Raw genomic sequence first — 22921 nt, forward strand, 5'->3', positions numbered from 1 at the left:
AGATTCCATCTCAAAGCTGAGATATCTGTTGCCAAAATTCATTTAAGAGAGGGCAGGGCTGGCTGTAGGGCTTGCCCGTTTCTCTACCGCGAGAGGAAAAAGCTGATGCTTCTGAGATTTTAAGTATATGTGATGTCAGAATAAATAGCAAACTATATAAGTGGATACCCAACTTTATTCCACTGGCTTTCAGCCCACCTCAGAAGCAAAGTTTGGCGACACCGCTCTCCCTTGCCGCTTCCCCTCTTGTCCGGACTCCGCCCCTGCGGCTGCTCCACTCCCGCCCCGGAGCAGCAGGCGATGACCATTGGGCCCCGCCCTCCTTTCATTTGCATAGAGGGGTCGAGTCCGCCTCAGGCCCCGCCCCTCACGGCTGTGCGGCCGTGCGCGCGCTGTTGTGGCACGTGAAGGCGGCGCACGTGGGCCTGTTATGTAAAACACGGGGGCCGAAGGGGCGGGGAGGCACCTGAATGCTGCGCAGGCGCGCCGGCCGCCCACTGCCGCGCATGCGGGGCAGCTCAGTGCGCAAGCGCGCGGGATGAGGGGCGGGGCCGAGTGGCGCTGGTTGCCCTCCTCTCGCGCCCCTCCCCCGGTCAGACGGCGGAGGTCTCGAGCGACAATGAAGCAGGAGCCGCAACAGCAGCAGCAGCCGCCGGCCCATCAGCCGCCCCCCGCCGGCGCCGGGGTGCCGGCCTTCCTCAGCAAGCTGTGGGCGCTGGTGGGCGAGGCGCCCAGCAACCAGCTTATCACCTGGAGCCAGGTGCGGCGACGCGAGCCTCGGCCGTTGCTCGCCCCGCCCCGGCCGTGTGCCCCCCGGCTGCGGGAGGCAGCTCCCCTCTGGCAGCGGCGGTGCGGGTCCGGGGGCAGCGGGGGCCGGGAGGGTAGCGGGGCCTTAAGGGGCTTCGGTGGGGCGGCGCGGGAAATCCAGGCACGGCCGGGCGGGCCCCTAGCGGGAGGAGCGACCCCGGCGCGGTTATCCGGGGACCGCGTGCGGCTGGAAGTGACGAGCGCGGGTGGCGGCCCGGGGCCCGGGCCCTGCCGCCGGCTGCAGAGCCTGCCGGGGCGCGGCTGGGGCGGGGAGCCGCCGCGGGGCACGGGTTGGGGCTGGGGCTCGGGCGGCGCGGCCGGCGCCGGCACGCGGCGTGCGCTGACAACGAGAGGCACCTTCCGCCGCGGCTCCGCCGGCTCGTCTGTAGCGCCTGGAGTTGTGTAACGGCTGCGAATTGTGTAGCTAGAGAGCAACGGGAAGACGGGAGAAGGGCGTATTTACATCCCTCCCCGCGGCCGCCCTGCTCCCCCATCCCATGCGGCCACGTGGGGTAGTAGTTGCCGCGCTCTGGCTGGGCCGGCCGCGGCCACCTGCTCGCGGTGTAACTGCGCGGCTGCCCCGCGCCCGGACCGTAGCGGCCTTTGTTCTGGTGGCCCGGATGTGTTGTGCACCTTCAGTCGACGGAGCCGGGCGGGCATCACCTCTGAGGGAAGTGTCTGAGTGCCTGGCAGGTTTGGGCGCGGGACGGGGATTGGGCTGCTGCTTTCAGTTGCCTGATGTCGTGGGACTTGTAGTTAAACCTGTAGTTACCATTCTGATGCGTGTGTACTTTACCGGGAACTTATTCTTAAAAAAAAAAAAAAAAAAAATCCCATTCTCGCACCGTGCCGGTGTCTTCAAGTGTTGAGATAACAGTTTTCAGTTGAGTTTAGCTCATGCGGTGGCTCAGTACCCTGCAAAATGTTTTACTGACAGTTGGGCTTACCAGTAGCTTAAGCTTTGTTGAGGAGGGAACAGGTTCCCCAAAGAAGTTGTGGATGCCCAATCCCTGAAGATGTAAAGCTGGGTATGTCCTGTCCAGGGTCAGCCTAATCTAGTGAGTGCCAACACTCCCTGCAGCAGGGGGTTGGAACTAGATGGTTTTTAAGGTTCCCTCTAACCTAACATTGTATGGTGTATGCTGTCTACACTACACTACAGCAGCTTTCCTTCTGTTTTTGTTTTTTTTTTTTTCCTCCTCTGAAAGAAAGGTGCTGAGGCCAATGTGTTTTCTAGCTTTAAAAAGGCCTTTTTGCCACCTCATGCTCCATGGATACTTCCCAAATTCATCATGTTTACCTCAAGTAAATATGCTAGGGACCATTGTTTGGTACCTTTATGTTATTTCCTCAATTGAAAATGAAGGCTGAGTTTGAGATTCTGCAAGGCAGTTTATGGAAGGAAGGTATACTGATTGTAGTTTGCGCAATCAGCCTTTAGCAGTTTCTGTATGGATGAAGATATTGGGAGCCCTTCATATGCAGATGTTGGCATATTTGAAAAATATGCTGCCTCAGTGAAGAAAGAGTCCTGTTATTGTGACATTTAATTGTTTTTTTCTGTACAAATCCATATTTTTACACTGTGAGGATGAACACTGAAGCAAAACCAGCCAAATCTTGTCTTCCTGCATATATGTCTTAGTGCAGGCATGGGCAGCAGGAGTAACAAATGAAGTACATAGATTGTTGTCTGCTGCTGTCAGTAACAACAGGACTTGAGAATGGTGTTCAGGTGCACAGTAATGCTTCACTGAGTTAAAGCTAGGCCTTAGCGTCTGTTTACAGCATTGATGTAAGTGACTGTTGGGGCAACGAGGAACAATGGAAGTATCTTTCTAATTTTCTGTAAAAGGTTTGAAGCTTTTCAAGCTGATAATGAAGTTAGGTGCTGCACAAAAGCTGTCTGCTGGCATTGCAGGTCGCTGTAGCACCGCTTAAAACCTTCAGCTGGCGAGTTAGGTTATCTTAAAATGATCTGTTCTTACCCTTTCTTTTACTTCCTATTTTCTTTATACTGCCTATTTCTCAGTGGGAGATAGGCATGCGTTACTGGGAAGTTAAGAGGTTTTTCATTTGTTAGAAATAAGTTCCCATATCAGCAATCTTCACGTGGTCTCGTAGTTGGTTCTTTACACTTCTTTATTGGGGATAAAGCACAGCTTTACAGCTGCTGGGGATAGGAAACAAGTGGAGCTTCTTGAACTGAAGTGCTCCTGAGAAGATGGAGCGTAAGTACTGGCGTTTGACAAAGATTATAGGTGAGGTAAGAATATTGTGAATAGATTACAGGTAAAACCTCTGCCAGTTTGAAGTCTCTAATTCTGATTCTGCCAATTACTTGTCCTTTAGTTAATGGAGCAAGATTATGGAAGAACAAAGAACGGAGGCTTCTATTTGTCTCGGTCTGTGGATGTAATTTGAGGATCAGTTTATTGGGTAAAAGATTGATCCTCTCAGAGTTGGCACGCAGGAGGAGGGAATTATTGTCTTGAGTGCTTTTTGGTCATTTTGAAATCTTGTGGACAGGCTCAGCTTTTTGACAGCTCTATCTTGTCTAAGAGTCTTAACCAACCAGTCATACTTTTATGCTGGGTAGCAAAAGGGATTTCAGCTGTGATTTGTTGGTTTTTTTGTCCTATTTTGTTTTTGACCTTTCACAGTCTCTGCTGTATTTGTATTCCCTCTCAAGATTTTAAAGTTCATACATACAAAATTTATGGCGTTGTGCTGTAATGAAACTGGTGCTTGTTTTTAAACTTGTCGTTAATTAATTTCTTGAGGAAGTGTGGAGAGAAGCAATGGGAATGTTCTCCTTTAGATATGGATGGCAACTAATTGCTAGTTCTCTGTTGCAAAGCAACTGCAGTTATACGCTTTTGTTGTGGAAAACTGCAGGCAAGCAGATCAGTTACGTACTGCATGCACAAAGGAAACATTCCTATGCAGTGATTAATTCTGCAAGCCCAGAGTGTGTTCTACAATAGTCTTAAGTAGCTTTATGTCTCTCATTTTAGAATGGCCAGAGTTTCTTGGTGTTGGATGAACAGAGATTTGCAAAAGAGATTCTGCCTAAGTACTTCAAGCACAACAACATGGCAAGCTTTGTCAGACAGCTAAACATGTGTAAGTTCTCCTATTTTGTTTGTGTCTGTCACAGTTAAAGATTCTGGATGCCTTTAGTTGTGTTATTTTCTTTTGAAGAGTTCCTCTGTGTTGTCGCATTTAGAGTACTGTGTCATCCTCAAGACTGATAAAAGGACAGTTGGAACAATATAGTTTGAATTCCTGAGTGTGAGTTTTCAGATAGGAGTTTTTTCTTTTCTTTTCTTTTTTTTTTTTTAAAGATGGCTTCCGTAAAGTTGTCCATGTTGATTCTGGGATTGTCAAACTGGAGCGAGATGGTCTAGTTGAGTTTCAACACCCATATTTCAAGCAGGGTCGAGAGGACTTGTTGGAACACATTAAAAGGAAGGTTAGTGAAAACTCAGTATATAAACCAAGTAATTTTAGTAATTTTAAATGAATAGCAGAGTTCATGGCAAGTTTTAATTGTGGGATTGTAAGTCCAAGTTGATTTTGGTGCTCTCATGCAAGTTCTGATTTATTTAAAGTTATTTTAGGGGCTTTGACTAGGCTGCTTTAGATAATTATTTCTCTCTCATAGTGAGTTTAACAGGCAGCAAAAATGAGTTATGCAAATAGAAGGTTCAACAGATGCATGTTAAGAGGCGGAACATGCTTTAACTTTACCATTCCTAATGTAACAATTTATTTTTATGTATCTTGTTTCAGAACATAGCTACTGCAAGAAGTAAGCTTCCTACTCAGGAGAGCTGGAAGCAAATACATAAACATATTTGTTATGCTGCTGTTACATTTCTAAAACTTGCTCTGCTGTTACTGAGAATTAGGTGAATAAGAGTAGCTATCAAGCAGAAATACAATAACTATGGTGAGAGAGAGATGCTTGTTAGCCTTGGGTTAATTTGAAGTAGTTCAGATGTAGAGCACTATCTACTGTGCCTGGAGAATCTGAACATAAACAAATGCTTATAACAAGTATGGGTGATATGGCATCTGTTGTAAGAAGTCTCTTCTTTTCTGTATTTACGTATTTGATGCCGTGGTTTATTACTGATTTTTAATTTGGTTATCAGCACTAGAGAGGTTATACTTGATCTTCAAAAGAAAATAGTAATTAACAGTGAGTAAAGGGAAGCGTTGTTTCTGACTTCTCATCTCTTAAAGGTTTCTTCTTCGAGACCTGAAGAAAACAAGATAAGCCAGGAGGATCTCTCCAAAATAATAAGTAGTGCTCAGAAAGTGGAGATTAAACAAGAGACTATTGAATCTCGATTGTCTGCCCTGAAAAGGTAAATGCTCTGTCAACAGCTGATCCCTAAAATGGAGTAATTCTGGTAATAGATATTGGAAAACAAATATGACATAAATGTAAGACCTAATTTTGATAGTGTTTGACTTGATCTATTGTTGTAGAAAGATGAATTTCAGTGAAAGATTTGCATTGCAATTGAATATTTAAATATGACTAAAAGTAATAGGCAAAATTGGTGTCTGAAGAACTGTCTCTGATAATTCCTTAATGCTGCTGAGGTGGAATATTCAACTAAGTTCTTAGCATACACCAAATAAGCTTAGTTGCTGTGTTTAGTCTAAGGTAGTTTGGTTCTTGCAAATTACTTAGACTTTCATACTACAATTACTGTTCTTACTCATTACTTTATTTTCCTCTTGCTGTCTTCATTCCCTCAGTGCTGAAATTACAGGACAGTTAATCCTTATGAAAACTTGTTTGGAATTGTAACTTGGAAATTCAGTAGTTACAACCACAGATATGTAGAATCTAAAATCCAAATATAAATTGAGTATTTTTAGAATATTATTATTTCCTATTTAGTAATTATGTTTTGTTGTTAATAATATGAGCAGTGTGAGTCAGAAATACTTGAGTGTGTAGATAATGTAGATGAAGACAGGATTTATAGAGACAAGCTCTTGCACTGAAAGTCACGGTACCTCAGTGGTACCTATCTCCAAGACTTCAAATTGAGAAAATAATTGCTTGCCTCTGTGGCAGATATAACTAGTAAGTTCAAGTTTTGAAAAATAAATGGTTTCATTCACTTGGCATCTTCAATTCTAATTACTGAAGTTTGAAGGGCAGACTTATTTTGATTAGGAAGGGTCTTTATTAGAAACTGGCCAGTCAGAGTAAAAAGGTTCCTGTTCACGCTATTGGGTCATATAATTTGTGTTGGAAGAAGCCTCAGGAGACCATCGGGTTCAAACCAAGCTCAGAGCAGGGCTGACTGGCTGAAATGACATTTTTTTCTAACATCTGGACAGTTTGCGAAGATGTCTTTGACATCTAAGTTGTTCAGTGAGAATTAAATGATTTAAGTAAAACTGGATCTAAGTCAGAAGAGCCAATCTTAGGAAGTGGGAAGATTGAGAAAGCTCAGAATCCCTGACTGTTGTTGAATTTGTGATGGAACTGTCTTTAAACTGTTGGACATTTTAATCCTCAAAACTGCTACTAAGCTGCGTCCTACTGCATATCAACAACTGTTTATGAAAACGGAGCTTAAAATTCCCTAAAAACATGAAACACTGGTGGAGAGATTTTCATTCTTTGGCATACATCTTGAAAATTAAACTATGAAAGAGGGAAGCCTGGTATGTTGTTTTTCCTTATGTGCTGAAGCTTTTGGTATTCATTAGCTACTGATGAATGTGCTTTATGCTGTCAGCAGCCACAAGGTTCATGGGTATGATAGCAAGGGTCACCTTATATCAGTTTTTATGCTGTCTTAGTTCTGGACTCCTGTGAGTACTGCCAGGGTTTGTGAACAGGCAAGGTTTGTAAGAGACAGTGTTTCAGGAAAACCGCTCTCTCTGCTATGCTCATCACCTAATGTACTCCTTTACTGGAATTAAAGGCAACCTATAGCTGTGTGTAAGACTTCAGCTTGTTCTACAAAGATCTGTTCAAGATAGATGTACAGTTTCTGATAGATGGCTTCCCTCCAGCAAGAAATGTGTGAGGGAGGGCAAGTAGCTGTAATATAAATGATGAACTGCAATATTTGCTGCAGAACACTATTTTCAACTTAGTCACCACCATTAGCTATATGTTTTCACCAGTGAAAAACAAGTGCCTGCATGCTGTGCTCATAACAGTCTATACCAGCAGAAGTGACCCACTGTTTCACTGCTGCTGTTTTGCTGTAATTGCTGGTAAGATGTTGCCCACACAGTCCATCTTTCATCAGCTTGAACAGATGGGAGTCACAAGGCACCAGATCCAGACTATACAGTAGGACAATGCAGCCGAAGTTGGCATTGTGCTTCGCAGTCTTCAGGCTGCTGTGGAGCCTGGAGTTACCTTGTTACAGGAGGTTGCCTTCCCTGGCCTGACTCTGGAAATTTGACCCTTCAAGCTTTATCAATGTCTTGATGCATCAGTCAGCATTGATGGTTCAGGTTCCTGGAAATCCAAAAGGATCACCCTTTTTCTATCCCAAAAGAGAGTGCACATCATTTTACTGGCTGAGAGCTGTGTCTTGAGATTTTTCTTTGATGGTAGATTCACATGTTGCCACTTCTTAGACAGCCATTTTGACTTCAGCTCATAATGGTGACACTACTCATCACTAGTAATGATGTGATCCAGAAACTGTCACTTTCAGACTCATTGGTACAGTAGGTCCTGACAAACTTTCATATAGTATTTTCTATTCCTTTGTAAGCATTCATGGGACCCACCTGGCACAAGCTTTGAGATACTCTGGTGTTGCCACCATTGTTTTTGATGCACTGAAGCTCATACTCAGTTCCATGCTCAGCTCCTTGGTTGTAGTCTGCTGATTGGCATGGGTGAGCTGATGGATGGAGATGCTGTTCATTACCCAGAGCTGTGCATGGGTATCCAGAACACGGCATGTCTTTGTTACTGTCACCACCACTGAAGTGCACCACCCGCCACCTCACTGTGCTCATATCCACTGTTTGGTCTCCATATAAACATTCAGCAAGTGTCAGTGAATGTCAGTGGGTGCAGTTTTTTCCACATGGAAGAATTCAGTGACACACCATTGCTTCATATGCGCTTTCATATCAGATGCCATTTTGTCAGACTGCCCTTCTGGTGCCACCTGTTGCACAGCAACAAAATGAAACAGAATATTGGTGGGATGGTTCAGCATCTACTGCCATACCACCAACATCCTCTGATGTTGTGGATCACTGTAATAAAATAGGAGGAATTACTTTCTGAGCAGCTCTCCTAGAATGAAAAGAAGGTAACTTTGTTGTTTGAAAGGGCACAAAGCACCTAATTCCAAAATGCTGAATTAGTATTAATATGTAGTGTGTAATGCCTAACTTGGGGAAAATATGTTTTATGGAGTTTGGAAGTTCTCCTCAAGGTGCTTGTTGTGTTTGGTTCTCCATTTTGTAATTATTTCCAAGGATTGCTAAATGATTTTTTTTCTTTTTGTACAATCAATAAAGCATTTCAAAAACCTTTATTGAAATTAACTACTCTTTAACAAAAATTAATAATGTGAATACTTCAAAATTCAGTTTGATTTTTAAATTATCCTTTTCAAACAGGGAGAATGAATCTCTTTGGAGGGAAGTGGCAGAACTGAGAGCAAAACACCTGAAACAACAGCAAGTTATTCGGAAGGTAAGGCTTCATTTAAACACAATCAGTGGGTGTTTCTGAAGTAGGAATGCTCTGTCTTACTCTCCTGGTGTCAGCTGGAATAGAGCTGATTTTCTTTGTAGTGTCTGTGATGCTATATTTTGGCTTGAGAAGAAAAGCAATGCTGATAACAGACCAGTTGGTGCTGAGCAGTGCTGTATAGCGTCAAGGACATTTCAGCTTCTCCTAGTGCCATGCCAGCAAGGGGGGCTGGGGATGCACAAGGAGCTATGGGGGGGGACAGAACCAGGAGAGCTGACTCAGACTGGCCAAAGGGATATCCTGTGTCATGTGGTGTCGTGCACAGCTATGAAACTGGGGCAGTTGGCTGGGAGGAGCAGCTAAAGATCAGGAGAAACTGGCTGGATGTTGGTTGGTGGGTAGTGAGCAATTTCTTTGAGCATCCCTCATTTTGTAAATATATATGTGTGTATGTAGATGTGCATATGTTTTTGTCATTTTTGCTTTTCTGTCTATTTTGGAAATTCTTTTTACTTGAAACGAACTTTGCATTTCTGATGATATCAGAACAACAGATTATTGAACGGAAACCATTAATAACACAGCTTAGCTTGATGCTTAGATCTGTGATCTACCAAAACTGTTGTAAATTCAAAGAGTTTGCAGGTTCTTTTTTTTCTTCACGTATATTTACATAATAGTAATACTATAAGCTGCAAATAATTACTGTGTCTTTTTTCCATGTTGTTCAGGCCAGATGTATGCATTTAATTCTTAATATTAAAACATGCAGGAAGAGAGACTGAGATTTCAAGAGGAAAGGCAACTGATAAATACTGTCAACTGTATGGGTCCTTTTTTCTGAATTTATCAAGAAAACTTTTCACTAGGCCACAGTATTGATAGATACAGGATACACATATGGTCAACATTCTTATGTTACTTATAAGAATTTTTCTAATAGTTGAATTTAATGACTTTTTTTTCCTCTACAGTAAATGAAGTGTACAAATTTATTCTTAGTGCTTGCTATGTGAGAAAGATATCTTGGTGCCTTGAGAGAAGTAATTATGGAGCACTGTAACTAACTATAATGTTCTATTCTTCATAGATTGTACAATTTATTGTTACCCTGGTGCAGAACAACCAACTAGTGAGCCTAAAACGCAAGAGGTAAGTGTGGTCTTGAAAAGTTGCTATCCACTCTGTATATTGACTTTTTTCTTTCTTAAATGAAACGTAAGAATTAGCTCCTAGATGACTGATTTCCTTTTCTGTGATTTAGGCCTCTACTTCTGAACACTAATGGACCTACAAAGTCAAATGTATTTCAGCAAATTGTGAAAGAACCAGCAGACAATAATCATCATGTAAGTTTTACTTTATGCATACCATTTGTTATGGTGAAGGAAGAAGTGAAGAGGGACAGACAGCTCGTGTCTTTCTTACTGAGGATAAAAATGTTGAAGAGCTTTCAACTTTTAGAAGTGGTATGCCACATTTTCTTCAGAAGCAAGTGTTGATAATTGCCATTCACTTTTCAGTATAATCACATAGAAGCCACTTAACTACGTATAGCGTCATGTGAAAATGCTGACAGCAGTTGCTTTTAATAGTAGCACTGTTAAGGACATTTATGTTATGTTGTTGTCTTCTTGAGTTAGGAGTCCCAGTACATGAACAGGAATCCACCTGCAAAGCAGCATCTAACCTGCAGAATCATGTTAAGTTCTTGTGCTGCTTGAATGTGCCACCATTGAAAGATATATTCTGCTGTCCAAATAATTCTGGCTGGGGAAATTATTAGAACTATTAGCTTGGGACTAGAATTAATAGCTTTATAATGAAGTATAAATGGCAGATCATGACTAATAATAACTTTTTTTAGTATTTTTAGTTCATTTGTAGTCTTGCCTTTGTAGCTTTTTGTTGCTTTTGTTGTCTGACATTGGTAGTACTTTACTTGAATAGCTTTATTACTTGCCAAACATTTTTTCTGTAACTGCTCTTTTCCAGCTTGCTCATTTATATATATTATTTATATATGTATATATATTTCTATCAAACATAGATCTGTACAAACTCATTGTAGTCTCCAAGGCATAGGAAAACCTTCTACCTCTTTAGAATTGTAGTATTGAAAGATACAGTGATAACTGTCAGAATGCTGAAGCTAATTGTCCTTCTGTCCTCTCATTCTTACAAATTATTGTCAGGTACCTCTCAACAGAACTGAGGGCTTAAAACAAAGAGAACAAATTTCAGATGACATCATTATTTATGATGTTACTGAGGATGTGGCTGATGAGGAAAATACCATGGTTGATGAAGAAAATGCTCCCATTACACCAGAGACAAATGAAGATACCACTTCAGATTCTTCTAAGTAAGAAGTCTTTAGAAGTCTACATAGAAAGTGGCTTCCAATACTGAATAGTATGCAGTAATTCAAGTGTCTGGAGTACTCTTGCACGTATAGGAGCATTATCTCTGAATTCACACTAGATTTCCCCTGGATTTTGTTCCATGTAGTTGATTGGCTGTAAGAGGTTTTAATATGTTGCTAGAAACTAGTGAAAAGTAATCTGTATTACTTTTCTTTTTACTTTTTACTTTTTTACTTTTTACACTCTTGTTAAATGTGCTATTTGTCCAAAGACATCAGTTATGTCTACTTTTTGGTTGTGAAGACAGACAGCTATTCAATTTTAAGAACTTTGGGGTTTTTTTTTGTTTGTTTGTTTTGTAGTCCCAAGTGTTTTGTGACTGCATGTTATCTTTTTGCTATAGAAGTAGTTCATCTTTTGCCTATGAGCAGAGGTTAAGATGCAGCTCTGTTCCTTGGTTGTGTGGTACTGATAAGACCTGTGTTATGCCACAACAAATAAAATTTAGAGATTACTATTTTATACTTGAATTAACACTTGTGTTTGTTGAACTGATGTCTGGGAATGCATTCTCTGATAGAAAAGTTTAATTGAGATTAGGTTTCAGTAGGTGACACAACTACTTAAGGGTTAAGAAAACTGTGAAAATACAGAGATAACAAATGAAAACCATTTTGTTTTTTTACATTACCTTCCTTGTACACATAAGAAGCTTAATTAAATGTAACAGTATTGACTGAGGTCATTGATGTTACTGCTAATCCAGAGTTAAATTGTGTTCCACCAGAAAGATGCACACTGTGTGGTCTGTCTTGTTTGGTGGTCTTATGTGCTTTGTCCTACTTCATGCATAGTTCACATTTATGTGCAAGCTTGTACTTGTTGTAGTGCAAAAGCATCAGAATTCCTATATGCTCACAATAGTGTTGTTGTGACATAGCACAACAGTATTTACTGCCTGAGCTGCATTAACTGTATTGAGTGTTACTGTGCCATACCAGTGGAAAATAGGTATGTTTAGAATATCTGGCTGTATTTCCTGTTAAAATGCTGAAGGAAAATTAATTTCCATATTTTAGCTTGGCTGAAATGGAAAGTAACTAAACCTACACATTTACAAATTTAAGAGTGTATCAAAAATTCCTAACTTATTTGTCTTGTTTTACAGCTGCAGTCGTTCTCCTGATATCGTAATTGTGGAAGATGATAATGAGGAAGAATACGCCCCTGTAATTCAAGAGGATAAAAGCACAGAATCGGTTGCTGTCTCAGCTAATGATCCCCTCAGCCCTGTCAGTGACAGCACAAGTCCGCTCATGTCAAGTGCTGTACAGCTGAATAACCAGTCAACTTTAACTGCAGAAGACCCAGTCTCCATGATGGATTCCATACTCAATGAAAATGGAGTAATTTCACAGAATATAAATCTCCTTGGAAAGTAAGTAGCCTGTTTTTTAAGTATCAGAAATTATTGTTTGAAGTCAAAAGAACCGAATAGTAACTCCTAGTTCTCCTAGTTGAGAACTTATTAGCTTTATTCTGGTAATGTAAGTGTTATAGATAAACCATTTAAACTGGCATTGATGTCAGGATTTATCTGCAAGGGTTCCTGCAGGCGGATTGGATTCTATTAGAAGAAGTGAGATGCAGTTGTATTTCTGCTCATGATAGTTGTAGTCTAATACTAATGTGATTTCTCTTTTGGAGTACCAGCCTTCCTTACTTGGCTTCTCCTCTACAGAGTAAGGTTTAAGTCTTTCCCAGGAGTTTATTTTTAATGAAAGGCAGTCATCATAGTTCTGGTGGAAAATTTTTAGGTGATATACTATATCTGTGTAAAACTTAACTGTGATTTTTTTTTTTTTCTTCCTTCTTTTAATAGATGCAATATTACAATATTGTTTTTGTCTTCCAGAGTTGAACTTCTGGATTATCTTGACAGTATCGACTGCAGTTTAGAGGACTTCCAGGCCATGTTATCAGGACGACAATTCAGCATAGATCCAGATCTGCTGTTTGATGTAATTTTCATAGAATCATAAAACGGCTTGGGCTAGAAGGGTTTCTTAAAGATCATCTAGGTCCAACCACACCAGCTATGGACAAGGTTGCCATCCACTGGAACAGGCTGTTCGGGGCCCTGTCCAACCTGGCCTTCAGTGCCTTCAGTTCTAGTGCCTCATTACTCCCTGAGTAAAAATTTTCCTAATACCTAATCAAAATTTCCCATTTTTTAGATTTAAACCTTTTCCCCTTGTCCTGACTATCAGGCCATGTAAAAAAAATTAGTCTCCCTTCTGTTTATTATAGAGCTCTTCTGAAGTATTGCAAAGCTGCACTGAGGCCTCCCCAGAGCCTTCTGTTCTCCAGATTGGACAAGTCCAACTCTCTCCACCTTTGTAGGAGAAGTGCTCCACTCCTCAGATCATCTCTGTGGTCCTCTGGACCTTTTCCACCAGTTCCATATTCTTGTGCTGGGGGCCCCAGATCTTTATGCAGTACTCTTAAGTATTGTAGAGCAGAGCGGTACAATTGCATCCCTTGCCCTGGTAGCAACCCTTTTTGATTCAGCTCAGGATACAGTTGGTCTTCCAGGTTGCAAGTGCGCACTGGCTCCTGTCAAGCTTTTCATCCACCAGAACAGAACTCCAAAGTCTTTCCAGTTTGTATGCATCTGGGATTGCCCTGACCCAAGTGCAACACCTCACACTTGGCCTTGCTGAATCTCTTTAAGTTGTTGTAGGCCCACTTCTTAGGCTTGTCCAAGCCTCTTCAGGTAGTATCATTTCCTTCTGTTTTATGGACTGCACCACACAGCTCTGCTGTAAGTAAACTAGCTGAAGGTGAACTCCAGATAGATGACATCAATTGCTCTGCCTCTGTCTGATGCCATCACAGAGGGCCACCAGATTGCTCAGATCTGCCCTTGGGAAGACATGCTGGCTCTTCTGGATCTCCTCCTTGTCTCATGTACCTTAACAAAGCTTCCAGGACATTCTTGTCCACAATCTTCTTAGGCACCGACGAGACTCAACAGCCTGTAGTTGCCCGGATCTTTTCTCCCTTTCTTAAAAATGTAAGTGATATTTTTCTTTTTCTAGACCAGGACCCTGGCATGCATGTCATCCAGCCCCATGCTCTTGAACACGTTCACTCTCATCAGGTGGTCTCTGACTTGCTTTTATGGTTGGAGGAGTTTTGCTCCCTCCATCTCCTGTCCAGAGGTTCAGGGGCATGAGATGTGGGAAGACTGACTGCCAGAGTGAAGTCCAAGGCAGAGGACTTACTGAGTCTTTTCCATGTCTGTTATAGTCAGTTCTCCCTTCTCACTTACCAGAGGGGCTACGCTCTCCTTTGCCTATATTCTTCCCAGACCCCATGTCCCTGCTTCCACCTGTACATTTCTCATCTGTTAGTTTAACCAACAGGTTTTCAGCCATGCTGGTTTTCTGCCTCTGCTTAATTTTTTACGCTTGGGATGGAGAGAACTTCTGCACTCAAAAAGGCATCCTTAAAGAGCTGGCTGCTCTGCTCTGCTTCTTTGTCTCTAAAGGATAGCTTCCTAGTGGATCTCATCCAGTAATTACTTAAACAGCTGAAATTTTGCTCTTTGGAAGTTAAAGGTTGTGACAATGCTCTTTGCTAGGCCCATGTTTCTCAAGATCATGAGCTCAACCAGGACGTAGTCACTACAGCCCAGACTGCCTCCAATCTTAACCTCTTTAATAGGCTCATCTGAATTACTGAACACCATGTCAAGTGATGCCTCAACTCTGGTCAGTTTGTCTAAATCAGGAATTTGTCCTCTGTGCTCCAGGAGCCTCCTGCATTGCTTGCAGCCTGCTGCGTTGCTTTCCCAGCAGACATCCAAGTAATTAAAATCCCCTATCAGGATGAGGGCCTGTGAGCATGATATTTCTTGTAGGTGGAGCAACAAAGCCTCATCGACAGGCTCCCCTTGCACAGGCAGTATGTGGTAGACCTTGACAGCCACATGTCCATTGTTGTTCCTGTCCCTCGTTTTTTACCACAAGCTCTTGACCTGGTCATAACTGTTTCAGAGGTAGTTCTTCATGATCTATCAACTTCTGAACAGAGAAGATGACTCATCCACTCCTCCTGCCCTGCCTGTCTCTTCAAAAAGCTTATAGCCCTCAGTCATAACACAGCATTGTGTGATTTGTCCTACCATGTTTCCATGATAGAGATTAGGTCCTCATTTTTTAATTGCATCATTTTTTCTTCTCCTTATTTCCCATGCTAAGTGCTCTGGTGTAGAGACACTTCAACTGGGCTATCAGCTGTGTTACCTTCTTACAGAAGCCTTCTCGATTGCCTTTGGGATAGATATTGAGGTTTTCTTGTGCTGCATCCTGAAGTGACAGTATTCCCTGCTTTTTCTCTGTCACTCAAAAGCACATCTCCTCCCCCAGTCAAATTTAGCTTAAAGCTCTGCTAATCAGCCTAGGCAGTTTACTTCCCAGAATGTTCTTGCTGCACCTGCTCAGTTGCATCTGATAATAGCTTTATTCCTGATCTTTTCAACGTCCTCCCAAAGGGCGTAAATCTCTTCTACTGTTTCAAAATATCCTTGTTGCAGCCTCATATGACCCAGCTTGAGTGATCAGGAGTGGATAGTAGTTCTCTGGCTTTATCAGACTTGGTAGCCTCTTGATGTCATGAATGTGTGCCCCCAGCAGCATCAAACCTGTTTGATGATCCACGTGACAAATGGGTGCCTCTCAGTAAGGAGTCCTGAATTACAAGCATGCTTTTTTTTTTTTTTTTTTTTTTTTTTTTTTGTGACACTGGTTCTGACTTGGGTCTTTGGTGGATGGCTGCATTAAGTTGGTCCATTCCTGGGTCTGAACCCTTCTCATGCCCTCTCTTTCCAGCCGCAGAGCCTTGTATCTGTTGCTTGGGCACTTTGGTGGCAAGGTTAAAAACTCCTTCTGTAAGTGAAGTCGAGAGTCCAGTTTCCCTTATTTTGTATGTTTCTGTGGTCTGTTTCCTCCAGTTTGGAAACTGGTTTAGCTTCTTCTCCTTGCAGGGGCTTAAGACAGGGCAGTTGACTTGCTTGTGTCTCTCAGTAGTACTATATGCCTCACTTTCTTCCCAGTTCCTACCTGGTGATTGCCTCATGCAGCCTGGCGGCTTGCACCCATAACACCCTCTCTTCCCCTCAGGCCCTTGGGGAAATTTCAGAGTGTGGAACTGAAGGTCTGGACAGCTCTGTTGCTCCTTGGGAGGTCTGTCTGGGGGCATGTGTTAGCCCCAGATGGTTGTGACTCTCAAGTCTGGGTTTCTGCCTCAACCTGTCTGTTGCAGCAGGTGGTCATCATGTTTATTTCAATAGAGTGGTGCTCTGTGCTGTGAGCAGCCTGTTGCCCTCCCTTTGCCAACTGCTGTGCGGTATCCTAACTGATGTGCCAGGTCTTGGTTGCTCGTGTTTCCAGAGGACTCACTCTCGTTAGGGGTGTTATGCTGCAGTTTCTGGCTCTGCCCATGCCTCCTCAGCTACTCTCAAATGAGAACTGGCAAGCCCAGGTGGCTCTCACCTTGTCCTGGGGTCTCCTCTGCTTCAGGACTCCCCTTGCACACCATGATCCCCTAATCTACTGTAGAACATATCTGCACTGGAGCTGATTGCTGTGGAAAATGACCCAAATATTCTGTTTATTTCAATATTTTTGTACTGTTTTGGTAATATATTATGTGGATTGTTACAGTTTAAAATGACAAGATTTTTTTTGCCTTCCATTTAAAAAAGGAAAGTTATAAGTATTTGTGTATATGTTTATCTGGGGCATTGGTAAAACTGTAATACACAACTGCCCTCAGTGCATGGTGTAGTGATGACATTGATTTAAACTTTTGAGTAATGGCTTTTTTAGTGAAATAATGCTTGTATTTGTTGCTGCATGAACTCAAGATCCTAATTAGATTAATAATCTTTCTTTGAAATAACCTAGCACGTTATCTGTCATCTTCTCTGTAAGCTTGTGCTAAAAAGGCTCTTTTATTACAAGTTTCTTTGACATTTCAAGTTATTTCTTAGGAGTGTTTATATGTTCTTAATTTCTGTTCAGGTTTATGTCAAGTAGAGTAATTTGGTTGGGAGGGATCTGTGCAGGTCATCTAGTCCAGCCCTCTTGTTCAAAGGCCAGCATGAAAGATCATGTTGCTCTGGGTCTTGTCAACATGAAGTCTGAACTCTCCAAAGGGAGTTTGCTTGGGTGCCTGCTCTACTGCTTTGCTCTTTGTGAAGAATTTTCTTATGTCAGTGACAATTTTTCCTGCTGCAGCATGAAACTCTCACATCTTGTCCTATATCCAGCTCTGTGGAGTTTGTCATCTCAGTAACACTTCTTTAGTAATAGTAGAAAAGTGCACTTAACCACCCTTGTCTGCCCTCTGTAGACAAAATAAGCCATGCTTCATCAGCCCATTGTATGTTTCATGCCCCCTAACCATTCTTCCAGACTTTGTAGTGTGAACATTCTCCTACTGGGAAACCTAAAACTGGTCATTCCCTGCAGCATGGTCATGCTGCTGGCTCTTGTGGGATGTTGTCTATCAGGACTCCAATCTCTGAGGAGCCATTCCCTGTCCGTTTGGTCACTAACCTGGGTTGGTGCATGGGGTTATGGTGTCCTTGATACGTTTGTCTGTTGAACTTGACAGAGTAACTGTTAGCTCACTTTTTCAGCTTGCTGAGATCCCACTTAACACCAGCTCTGCTTTCCCTTGTGTTGTTGACTCTTTCCAGTTTGGTGTTTCTTGAAAACTTGTTTGGGGTTTGTTCCTCACTATTGTACACAGATTTCTCGATGCAGCAAATCAAGAATTAATCTGTATTCCTAAGACTGCAGCAAACAATGTTACTCCAAGTTAGATGTGCTTATAGTTATTTTCTTTGTGACTGAAGTTTTTGTGATTCCAAACAATGTAAACTCTTAACATTTTCTTTGCAAAAGTGGTAACTGCCTGTAAATAAACTTTAGTTGTGATTGGGGCTGAAAACATAGTTCAGGGATTTTTCTCACGCACACAGATGTGACATTCTTGTATTTTTAATAGGACATTGAGATACCTAAAGCTTGATATGTTTTGTCTTATTCAGCTTTTTACAAGCTCCGTACAGATGAATCCCACAGATCATATCCCTAATACCAAAGTAAGTCTTATATCCATTGCTCAATGTACTCAGTAGTTGAGAGATGCAAACTTTTTTCATCCTTTACTTTTTTCTTTACGGGTATAATTGCACTTTTTTTCCATTCTTTTGATTTCAAGACTTTTGTAAGGATAGGAGAGCTGCAGGTGAATTCATCCTGCTTGTTAGGCTTTAAATAGGAAGGAGTAATTAGGAGCAAATAATGTCATTTGGAACTGTTAGGCCAACACCTGTGCATATTACTAGTCTTTTCTAATCTTTTTTGTATTCTCTTAAACTTTAGAATTTGCAAAAAACTGTACTTAGTAGGTTTTCATCTGTGCTGTCTGGTGGGAAACATTAGAATATGCAGCAGAGCAACATACTAGCTCCTAGAGTTTGTCCTATTCATTTGTGAGCATTAGTTCTTGTTTGAGGAAGTCCGTTTCCATTTCACATTTTTCTCTTCCAGGTGCTGTTAGTTCAAGTTACTGATATCAGTGCCTCTTCCACAGAATAGTAGGGGTTGGAAGGGACTGCTGGAGACCCTCTCTGTAAAAGCAGGTTCTCTAGAGTAGGTTGCACAAGAAAGTATCCAGGTAGGCTTTGAATATCTCCAGAGAAGGAGATTCCACAGTCTCTCTATGTAGCCTGTTGTAGTGCTCTGTCACCCTCAAAGTAAAGAAGTTCTTTCTCATGTTCAGATGGACCTTACTCTGTTCCAGTTTCTGCCTGTTGTCCTTTGTTCTGTCACTGGGTACCACTGAAAAGAGCCTGGCTCCATCCTCTTGACACTTAACCTTTAGATATTTATATATGTGTGTATCCCCTCCAAGCTAAACAGTCCCAGGTCTCTCAGCTTTTCCTCATAAGAGAGATGCTCCAGGCTTTTGATCATCTTTGTATCCTGCTGCTGGACTTCTTAGTTCTTTGTTCTTTAGTTCTTTCTTGAACTGAGCTCTGTACTCCAGATGTGACCTCATCAGGGCAGAGTAAAGGGGAAGGAGAATTTCCCTTGAGGCTACACTTTTAATATTAGCATAAGGATACTCTTAGACTTAGTGTCAATGTGAGCATGCTGTTGGCTTGTAGGCAACCTGTTGTCTGCCAGGACCCCCAGGTCATTTTCCACAGAGCTTCTCTCCAGCTTGTCAGCTGCTAGCCTGTGCTGATGTATGCAGTTATACCTCTGTAGGTGCAGGATGCTACACTTGCCCTAGTTGAACCTCGAAAGGTTCCTCTCCACTCAAGTGTACTCTGCAGCCTTTCCTGGTCTTGCTGAATGGCAGCACAGCCTTCTGGTGTGTCAGCCACTCCTTCCAGATTCGTATCATCAGCAAACTTACTGAGGGTGCATTCTATCCCTTCATTTAAGTCATTGATGAAGATGTTAAACCAAACCCAGTACTGATTTCTGGGGAACAGTGGTAGCAATGGTTCCCCAACTATACTGCTGCTGATCACAACCAATTACCAGTCCATCTCGCTGTCTGTTCATCTTTGCCATGCATTCCAGGCTTATCCCTGGGGATGTTATGGGAGACAGTATCAAAAGCCTTACTAAAGTCAAGGTACACAACATCCACTGTTAACTATTCAGTCACGTCATTAAAAAAGACTACCACACTGGCCAAGGATGATTTTCCCCTTGTTGAGCCCATGTTAACTACTCCTGATAGCATTCTTTTCTTCCTGTGGAGATGACAGCCAGAATAAGATCCTTCTCAACAAAGGGGAATTCTTCCTTTCTCCAGACCCTCTCTTCCAGTGTCTAGGACCAGGCATAGCAGTAAAGGCTGAAGCAAAGAAGGTGCTCAGTAGCTGTGTTTTCAGTGTCCTCCATTTACCAGGACATCTGCCTCATTTGGCAGCAGGCCCACATTTTCCCTTGTCTTCCTTTTGCTATTGATATACTTAAAGAAGCTCTTCTTGTTGTCCTTAATCTTCCTTATTAGATTAGAATCTTCCTTTAATTCCAGCTGGGCCTTAGTCTTTCACACTGCATCCCTGCATGCCCTGACTGTGTTCCTGTATACCTTCCAAGTGGTCAGACCCTTTTTCCATGTTCTGTGTATTTTCACCTTCTGTTTGTGTTTTCCCATGAGCTCCTTGCTCATGCATGCAAGTCTCCTGCTGCTTTTACCCAGCTTCTTAATCTCAGGGTTGCAGTCATCTTAAGCTTGGAAGAAGTGGTGCTATAATGTCATCAGGTTCTCTCCTAATGCTGTAACCTACAGAATGCCTCCAAGTAGATCCTTTCAGAGGTCTCCTGGAGGCCAGGATTGCAATCCTAATTATGACACTGCTGTTTCCACACAAGATCTGAATTCCACTACCTTACGGTCATTGCAGTCAAGGCTACTGCCAGTCTTCACATTCCCAACTAGTCCTTTGTAAGAACAAGGTCCAGCACTGCCCTTCTTACCTCTTCCACCACTTGTGTTAGAATCATCAGTGCTCTGCAGGAATCTGGACTGCGTGTGCCTGGCAGTGCTGCTGTTCCAGCAAATACCAGGGTGATTGAAGTCCCACCACGAGAACAGGTGCCTGTGACTGAGGGGCTCTTTTCAGCTTCTGTAGAAAGCCTCATCAACTTCCTCTAACTGATTGGGCAGCCTGCAGTAAACAGCTACTGTGGTGTCACCTATATTGGCATGCCTTTCTTACCTATAATAAGCTCTCAGCTCATTCATCATTTATCCCTAGGCAGAGCTTTTAATACATTACAGTTCTCATAACGAGAGCAACTCCACCATGTCCCCTTGCTGGCCTGTCTTTTCTGCAAAGTACACAGGCGTCCATGAGCTGTCCTGCACATACTTTGAGATCACAGGCCTGTGACCCCACACAGGTATCTTGTTCTTCCTCTGTATTCCCCATGCTGTGTGGCCTGGTATGTGGGTGCTTCAGAGAAGAAAAGGAGAGCTGAGAATGCTGGTTTCTGTAGAGGGATGCGAGAGAATCCCCCATAACTCTACACAACCTTGATGTGGCTGGCCTTCTGCCTCTTGTCATGGGAGACAGCTCAGGAATGTTTGTTATTGTTCTGGTTGGCCTGGCTTACTCTCCAATCAGTTGCAGTGTTGTGAGCCCTTTTGGACCTGTTCCTCAAGTCCTTCAGTTCAAAGCCTGCCTTCACAAATACTTTTTCAAAATAGTTGATGAGCTAAGTTCTAGTGTCATTGCAGTTGCATTAAAGAGGCTTTGAGAGCGTGTTTTTTAGATTTAACTTTATTTCCTAGATGGAGACGAAGGGAATAGAAACTACCAAGAATAATGCTGGCCCAGCTGCTTCACAGGAAACACAAGTTTCCAAACCTAAATCAGGTTAGTTGTAATAAGTGGTTTTTGTTGTGTTTTTTTTTTTTTTTTTTTTTTTTTTTTTAATGGTTTAAGTGTTGAGCAGGTATTGTTCTCACTGTTGTTGTTTATCAGCATGACGCAGGTGTAGACAAGCATTTAATATATCTGCTTTTAAGGTTGCTTAATGGCACTGTACGAAACTGATGATTTGTGGGAGAATCAGAATAACTTTATATAGTAGTTCTTCAATGTTTTTAAAACAACCATACAGCTTTTTAAAAAAAATTTAATAATCTTTTAATATGTAAGGTGTTACTTTTTTTTTTTTTTCATTCTACATCTGGAATGGCACATCAACTGATAATGCATTGGGAATTTTTTTTTTTTTCCCTTAGATAAACAACTCATACAGTATACTGCATTTCCACTGCTTGCATTCCTTGATGGGAACCCAGGCTCCACTGTTGAGAGCGGGAGCTCCGCAACTGAAACTCCTTCTTCTGTGGACAAACCCCTGGAGGTGGATGAGCTCCTGGAGAGCAGCCTGGATCCTGAACCCACTCAGAGCAAGCTGGTGCGCTTGGAACCGCTAACAGAGGCAGAAGCAAGTGAGGCCACGCTGTTCTATTTATGTGAACTTGCTCCAGCACCCATGGACACAGACATGCCATTCTTGGATAACTAATGTAATGGGGACTATGTACATTGTCATGAAGAGGAACTATTTATTTAGAATATTGTTTGGTATGAGTTTTTTGTAAATCACTGTTTTATGTAACCAGATAGTGGGGAATCTGAAATACCTTTGCTATCCTACAAGCAATTATTTAGCTACAGTTAGACAAGCTGTTAGACACAGTTGGCAATACCAAGTTGGATTGTTACAGTACTGCTGTCAAATGCTTGGTATACTTACGCATATCTCTAAATACCTGAGGTAACCAAACACTTGTTAAGAGTAAGCTTCAGTTTATGGTTTCTTCCACTTCTGGTTTTACATATAATGATGATGACAACTAGTAGTGTATGGTTAGGGAGCACTGACTTTCTGTATCTTTTTTTTTCTATTTTCTACAATATTTTGTTTAATAAACATAAGGCTTTTTTGGGGTGGGGGGGACCAGGACCTGATGTTAGGCTTTTTTTTTCCCTGCTTGAACTGGGAACAAAGTGCCTGTACCTTGCTAAATCTTGGTTCTGCCTTACTTTCACTTCAGTGAAAGTGCTTATACATAGCACAAACTGGGGAAGAAGTTCTTTACAGCTGCCAGGCCCCCTGACTGCATGAGTACTTTAACTTGGACCATCTACTCTGATAAAATAAATGTTATGTAAGTAAGTGTGGTAGCTTAAGAGTTGTCTCTTATTCCCTGTGCCAAGCAGATGTGAATTTAACAGCTGTGTTTTTACTGTGCCAAACTTTTTTCTACGCACATTTATTAGAAATGAGGCCCATCTGCAAATCTTGAGATTTATATATAAGATCCCAAAAGCAGTCTAACTATTAGCCACTGTAGCCAACTAATTAGTTTTAGTAGTATACAACATATTACTTTCCTCCTTTGGTTGCTTACA

General features: G+C 42.1%; 1 protein-coding gene across 2 annotated transcripts; it reads left to right on the top strand.

Moving 5' to 3' along the window:
- Nucleotides 1–538: 538 nt before the first annotated feature.
- On the top strand, nt 539–22685 carry HSF2 (heat shock transcription factor 2). Of its 2 annotated transcripts, XM_042887827.1 has the most exons (13): nt 568–760; nt 3825–3933; nt 4155–4282; nt 5059–5183; nt 8446–8521; nt 9612–9673; nt 9786–9870; nt 10717–10886; nt 12056–12325; nt 12803–12908; nt 18011–18064; nt 21286–21370; nt 21742–22685. In XM_042887827.1, the coding sequence occupies exons 1-13, from the start codon at nt 620–622 to the stop codon at nt 22029–22031; spliced, it is 1701 nt and encodes a 566-aa protein (XP_042743761.1). In that variant the 5' UTR covers nt 568–619; the 3' UTR covers nt 22032–22685. The 2 variants fall into 2 exon arrangements, with proteins under 2 accessions (XP_042743752.1, XP_042743761.1); XM_042887818.1 differs by lacking the exon at nt 18011–18064 and having other exon boundaries at nt 539–760.
- The last annotated feature ends 236 nt before the right edge of the window (nt 22686–22921 follow it).

This window comes from Lagopus leucura, unplaced genomic scaffold (genome assembly GCF_019238085.1).
Source record: "Lagopus leucura isolate 7727_CA_CO unplaced genomic scaffold, USGS_WTPT01 Super-Scaffold_73, whole genome shotgun sequence".
Taxonomy (NCBI): Eukaryota; Metazoa; Chordata; class Aves; order Galliformes; family Phasianidae; genus Lagopus; species Lagopus leucura.

Coding starts and splice junctions, on each gene's coding strand:
- HSF2 (XM_042887818.1), top strand. CDS start 539: ATGAGGGGCGGGGCCGAGTGGCGCTGGTTGCCCTCCTCTCGCGCCCCT. Junction 3,934..4,154: donor TGTCAGACAGCTAAACATGT/GTAAGTTCTCCT, acceptor TTTTTTTTAAAG/ATGGCTTCCGTAAAGTTGTC. Junction 9,674..9,785: donor GTGAGCCTAAAACGCAAGAG/GTAAGTGTGGTC, acceptor TCTGTGATTTAG/GCCTCTACTTCTGAACACTA.